At 23.6% G+C, this 7068-nt stretch overlaps 1 protein-coding gene across 1 annotated transcript; it reads right to left on the bottom strand.

The window, feature by feature from the left end:
* Positions 1-2605: 2605 nt before the first annotated feature.
* Positions 2606-6613, bottom strand: LOC132926975 (GILT-like protein 1). The gene is made up of 5 exons (XM_060991415.1): positions 6251-6613; positions 5884-6015; positions 4404-4568; positions 3066-3212; positions 2606-2998 (listed from the first exon to the last, which is right to left on the bottom strand). The coding sequence occupies exons 1-5, from the start codon at positions 6344-6346 to the stop codon at positions 2861-2863; spliced, it is 678 nt and encodes a 225-aa protein (XP_060847398.1). The 5' UTR covers positions 6347-6613; the 3' UTR covers positions 2606-2860.
* Between the last annotated feature and the right edge of the window lie 455 nt (positions 6614-7068).

The following is a 7068-nucleotide window of genomic DNA, read 5'->3' on the forward strand; positions in this document are numbered from 1 at the left end:
TATATTGTACTGAAAAACAGTAGAAACTCTTATTGATGTAATATACAAATATTACAAATATATGGCAGTGATAACAATTATATATATTGCAAATTACAGCAATATCACAAAAAAAAAAAAAAAAAAAAAAACAGCAATAAAATTTTAATCATAGAATATTCTACATATTCCAATAACTATATAAAAAAGGCAGATATAAATATATCTAGTATGGAAACATTTACCACATAATAAATTATTTTGTTACCTAACTATTACAGTATTAATGTAACAATAACATTAACAAGAAACATATACCTGGTTATATGAACAATCTTCAATCACTAAATATTTAATGAATCAATAGTGAGCTAATGGTCCCTGGTCCCATGATTAATCTATACAATTTTCTTGAACCATTAAATTAATTTTCTATACAATCTGGCATTATTAGTAATAATAATAAACAAACAAAACTTAATTTAAACAACTTAGATTCAACTTTATCATCCTGATAAGTTAATAGTGTTGACAAAATTAAAATATAATTTGAATGTGATTAACTATAAATGTACTTAAAATATAAATTAAAATACTTTAAAATTATTTTTTTTATATACATGATAATTAAAGACCAGATATATATGCATTTTAAATCGTAAAATATGCACTACAAAAAGTCAAAATATGCAAGAAAAAAATGCATAACATACAAAATTTGATTTTAATTTTGCAGTGATAATTATTTATTAATTTTATTTAAATTTTCATAAAAAAAAAAGTATAAACTATAAGATGTATAATATAGTAAATATGCAATACAAAAATATAATTTATTAAATTATAATTTAATTTTTAATTATTAGGTAATACATTGTTAAAAATATTTTATTTAAATTAAATAGTAGATACCTACTTTGGTGATATAAATAGGAAAAAAGTATGATTTAATGTAGTATGTTGATTTGAAAAATAATAACTTATCAAAGTATGTCCCATATTTATTTCTGTATATTATTTAAAATGTTGTTAACCTCACCAGAAATATTGTATAGCTCAATTTATTTTCAATTGATGCCAGTTTTGAATTTTGAATTTTGGGCATTTTAACTGTTTAAAAATTATTTGGTAAATTACAAAATCATTTTCAACAAAAAAAACATGAGCACTCAAACTACACTTAACTTGGCTACAAAGTAATTGTTACTAATAAAAATTGTCTAGTATAGATGTATAGCAGTGGTTGTAATAATGTACTATGTTGTTTCGGGTATTTTATCATCAAGATTAGATATTTAATTAAAATAGGTAAAGCCATGTCTGAGACGTCTCTGTTATAAAATTTGTTTAACTAATCTATATGGTAGTTTAGTAACTTATTTTTAGCATCCGAATATTCTTTGAGACGTAAAATATTTAATTATTATATAAACGTAGGTACCTGTAATCTGTTTTTTTTTTTACTTAACACCTTTTTTGATCGTTAGGTGTATATTTGTACGGTTTTTTTGTGAAAATATGCAAAAATATTCAGTATATGCATTAGGTAACGTCAGAATATGCAAAAATGTGTAGTATAAAATTTTGAAATTTAATCAATCAATTAATGATTTTTTGACATTTATTGACTGCATGTATATGATGTTGAAAATAGCAACATGCATTTTATGCAAAATCTGGTATTTAATGAAATATTAAATGTAGGCATGTAGCTACTCAGGATGAAAATTAATTATATTGTACTATACCTCTCATTTAAGGATTTTATTTAGCCTTAAGTTGTCAATGAAGTTCATTTCTTGATTTAACTATTCACAAGTTGGTAATTTTTATATTCACTAAACAATGGAAACATTATTAGTTTGTACATGTTGACTTCAGATCTTTTACTCATTGCTTGTTCTATATAAATAGTTACTGTTCTACTTTATAACCTTAGCTTTCACTTTTGTTTTTTTTTGTTTTTAAATAATAACCTATTTACTAACTCTTTTATAGAGTGTATGATTTGCTATTTAAGTATTAATTAGTCTTACAATTTTATATCAAATTAATTATAAATCATCATTGAAAAAGTGATTTGTTTTATTGTTACCTGCAATTTGTAATTTTCTAAATAAACTATAATTAAAAAGATTAAAAAGAGTAATTGATTAATAATTTATGGTATATTATAAAATATACATGATAAATAACTACATAGAGGTATTAAAAACAAATATAAGCTCATGTATATGATGAAAAGTGTATTTATTTAAAAATGTCAAAAATACAATATTTTAATATCTTAATATTAAATTAATATAAAAATAATAATTAGGATTAAATTAAATTGAATTATAAACAAGAAATACGTGTACAATAATAATTTTTCTTTCGCTACATAAAATATTGATAAATTTTAATTTATTATAATATGCAGTTTTGGTATTCTATAATAGTATATATTACGTTCATACAATAAAAATACATCCATAAATTCATGTACTCGTGATAAGTATTTTTTTTATTTTAGATTCTTGGAAAATTATTTTGTTAAAAACAGAAAAACATTTTACATTGTAATTAACATAATATTGTAAAATTAAAAAAATTATTATACGTGTTTTTGCCTCATCTAATTTGAATGATATGGATGTTATGAATGATTTATATTATATAAATATATTCATCACTATTTTAGAATACCAAAACTTAACATTATTAAATTAATACAATTTTAATTTTTTACATATTATTTTATTTTATAGAAAATGAAAAGGTACATTTTTAATGTATAACCTTAAAATTAATCTTATTCTATAGTTATTAGTTGATGAAAAAAAATAAAATTCATTATTATTAATTAATACCGATTGGTACTTGCGAAGCTCTTGAGTATTTAACAAACTTCATTCACTCTCAAAACATTATTAACCTTACTGCAAACATTTAAAAACCCATGGTCTTTGATTAATTTTCCACAAAGTGTTGATTCAAAGTCGGTGCTTGCGAGTCTTTGATCTCGTTCGTTGTAAAACTAATGAAAAGATATAAGATTAATTAATGTTATAATATTTTTATGAAATGTTAAAATAAATCTTTACTTCATCAAATACATATGAAGGTACAAAGCGAGGTCCATGTGTTTGATCTTTAGTTTGTATTTCAGCTTCCAGCATTAGCAAATAGCCCTCTCGGCTAGTAGCACAAGATTGAATTTCATCTATGCTGAGTCCAATATGACCAGCACACTGAAACATGCAAATAAATAGTTTTAAACAAAGTAGAAAGTAGATGACCACTCTGTTATTTTTAATTACAACTTAAATTTACATCCCTACCAGAAAAAAATATTAAAATTTAAAATTTAAATATTTGCAATGTTCTAAAGTCTATTAAAAGTTTTATTCTTATTATTTGTTTTTAATTATTATTAATAATAATTGTTCTTATTTTATTTTGAATATGTTTTTCATGCAGATTCAATTTTTTAGTTATTATTTTTTTTTACTAAAAACATAATTTTTTAGATATAAATATTTTGTTTTACAAAATTAATGTTATTACTTATTACTTATTTTTATTCCCAAGAATTTATTATATATGTTATAACACTTATAACTATAGCGTGGATTTGTATACATTTGCATATTTATTCTGGTTGATCGTATATGCTTAGTGAGTACTGAGTACAACATTTGTTTCATGACATAACAATTTAAAAAATGAAACTTTTTAGTGCATATTTTTGCACACTTCGTCATTTTTCTATTTTAAGGGCTTATTTTACAATTTTAACCATATAGGTATTTCATCTTTTAGTGCATATTTCGATGTTTTTTTTAGACATTTTTGAAGTATAACTATACTGTCTATTATAATATTATAAGAAAAAAGTATTATATTTTTATAGTTTCAATTAATATCAAAATAAATTAATAGGTATACTTGTAGGTATAAATGATTTTCCCAAATATGACCTTATATCAATAATCAATAATCGGGGAAATAAAATATGTATACCAAGATGATGAAAGTGACAAAAAAAAAGAAGAAAAGTAGATAAGTTTCTATAGTAGGGTTCTGTAATTTTTATGAAATAGTATAATAATTAATAATATGATTAAATTTTCAAAAAATAATTTTTTTTTACTAATTTTGTATGTATATTTTATCATTTTAGTGCATATATTTATGCATATTTAAGATTTTTCAGCTTATATTTGGTTGGTTTTTAATGCTTATAAATCTGCGCCCTAATTATAACTAATCACTTAATTATTTGTAATCAAAATTTGTATAAATTTACCATTTACGAGTATTAATAATAATTAGGTAGGTACTAGATAATGTAATATTATTTATCAGTAATTTAGTATCGACTAAGTTGTATTTTTAGTTAACACTAAATCTATTGAAAAATTGAATAGAATTATATTTACCTTTTCTTCAACATGAATTGTATTATCAACGTGTTCCAATGCACAACTCAAGTATTCCATATGAGCTGTAGAATTTCTAGACAATTTGTTAAATACACAGTTATGTATTGTGTTAGCACGACATTCAATATGGCCATTCTGGCAAAAGAATCCAATATTTGTGCTCTAAGTTAAAAAACATACATATAAATTAATAAATGGTTCTATAGATCAGGGGTGGTCAAATTAAATTGACTATTGCGATTGACCTCGAGATTTTCTAGGTTGTCGCGATCGACCAAAAAAAGGTTGTCAAAAATAAACTTTTTATATTCGTGGGATATACAAAGATATACAAATTTACAAGCAAAAAAATCAAAAAATTCATGAAAATGACTCAAATTCATCTCGCGATTGACTGGTTGGCCACCCCTGCTATAGATTGTAAACTTGTAAATTAAGTTTTATTGTTGAAAATATTATAATTTTTATTCATTTAAATTAAACAATTGTAGAATTGTAGAATTAAATACCATTGGATTATGAAATTTTAATAGTACCTAATTTATAAAAGTAGATAATAACATAGTGCAAAAATAATAATATTATAATTATATTATGTATTATTTAGATGTGAATATTGTAAAATATAAAAGTAACATATAATAAGTACTTAATATCTTGATAATTTAACAAAGTATATATGTTAAATTTAAAAGTCTGTATTTTAAAATGCATATTATGTAGTTTTATAGTAGGTTCATTATACCTAGTTCATTACCTCTAAACATTGGTTGTACACACTGACAAATATTATAACAATAATCCTTCTAGAGACTTTATATTTTTCTCTAGGTACCTATAATGAATTGCATAGAATTTAATTTTCGATTTCAAAAAATGATTATTAGTAATAGCTCCATGAAAATATACTACATCGTTAACCTTATATTAAAATTTAAAGATTTACACGAGTAACATAATAAAAATTACAGTTAGTTTGTTAATACTAATTTAGTACCTACTAAAACAGTTTATTCTATCTGTATAAAATATAACAATTAAAAATAAATAAATAAAATATCTAGATAACATAAAAAAGACGGGAAATTTAAATTTAAAATGTAATTTTTTATTATTTTTTATCATTTAATATTATAATAATTCATTTATGAATTATAGTTGACAGTTTTCTGTTATAATTCTTGCATGTGTTGAATATTTTTAATTTTACCAAATTTGCATTTAATTAAAACTGATGAAGGATTTTAATGTTCGTTCACTTTAATGACAGTATAGAATTTATATTGATTTCAGGTATGTAAACAAAAAAAAATTCGGGGTTTTACAAAATATAGCAATACAAGTTGTGCCGCAACATAACAAAACAATTTTTTCCTCGTTTCTCGAAATTATTTGAACCCCCCCCCCATCCCTGTATACGTGACTGATTGATTTACATATGTATTTTATGTATAATAATAAATAGATAGTTACTCACATAACCTTTGCCAAAAGGCACCAAGTTTAATTCCACATATTTTTGTATTTTGCAGTAGAGTGGCTTAAGTTTTGTTAAAATGAATTTTATGCTATCTGTAGAACGAGCACTATAGTAAATTGACAAATCCAACTAAAATAAACAATAATTATTTATAAATACTACCAATGCTTGATTAATAAATAATATTAAATCGATAATAATAACATGATATGATATGTGTAATAATTATCACTAGGTGTAAAAGTAAAAATGATTTTCGAAAAAGCGAAAATAAAACGTTCCAGTGATAATTAAAATAATACTTATATGCATAATATAATAATACAATTTAAAATAATTTATATAGGAAAATATCATAACGTACCTTATTTTGTAGAGGTATTGGGGCATGCGTTGTGGCGTTTATTGCGGCAATACTCATTGCGCAGACTAAAAATGCAAAGCAAGTTTTCATGTTCATGATGATAATTCTTTGTTGCTCTGGTGCTTCTGTCTGTTAGCTCGTACAGTGATATACTGAACTGTAGTCGATTGTAGTAGGTACAGTCTCGAGGCAGATTTTATTTCACCCTCTTATTCTTTTCCAGCTGTGCATGAATAATAAAACTGGTTTTTCGTTCAATTGTGTGCTACAACACCATCTACATTGCACAGGGGTTGCAGAATAATAGTGTGACTAATGTGGTCGGTTAGATTTATAAAATGTAGGACCTACGGTGATTGATGATAATGTTTAGGTAGGTAGGTACCCTGTTTCTTTTATCACCAATCTTTAGCTTGGTTTGAATGGCTTTTTTCATTCGTTCCACATGCTCGTTTTTTTTTTTTTACTCGAAGGCATGTAGTTGAATGCTGATCCTTAGAATTTTCATAAACCTACTATACACAGATTTGCCATCTGCTGCTAAGTTATTGTTAAAAGAAAAAAAACATACCTATATCATCTAAATCGATATCTGTAGAAAAAACCTTAAAACCCATTGTACTTAATAACGTACTTTTTGGATACCTTTGCAGCTGCACACAATTCTAAGAAATTTAAAGCGATTCACGTACACATAACACATTGTGTTTATCGAAATTCAAAAATAAGTAACTTCTTACTAGAATAATTTTTATATATAAGTAAATTGTGATCTAAATGTTATTATTCATTCATAAATTGTCAAATCTAGGGCTGGT

This window comes from Rhopalosiphum padi, chromosome 3 (genome assembly GCF_020882245.1).
Source record: "Rhopalosiphum padi isolate XX-2018 chromosome 3, ASM2088224v1, whole genome shotgun sequence".
NCBI lineage: Eukaryota > Metazoa > Arthropoda > Insecta > Hemiptera > Aphididae > Rhopalosiphum > Rhopalosiphum padi.

Coding starts and splice junctions, on each gene's coding strand:
- LOC132926975 (XM_060991415.1), bottom strand. CDS start 6,346: ATGAACATGAAAACTTGCTTTGCATTTTTAGTCTGCGCAATGAGTATT. Junction 6,016..6,250: donor CAATACCTCTACAAAATAAG/GTACGTTATGAT, acceptor TGTTTATTTTAG/TTGGATTTGTCAATTTACTA. Junction 3,213..4,403: donor CAATTCATGTTGAAGAAAAG/GTAAATATAATT, acceptor TGCATGTTTCAG/TGTGCTGGTCATATTGGACT.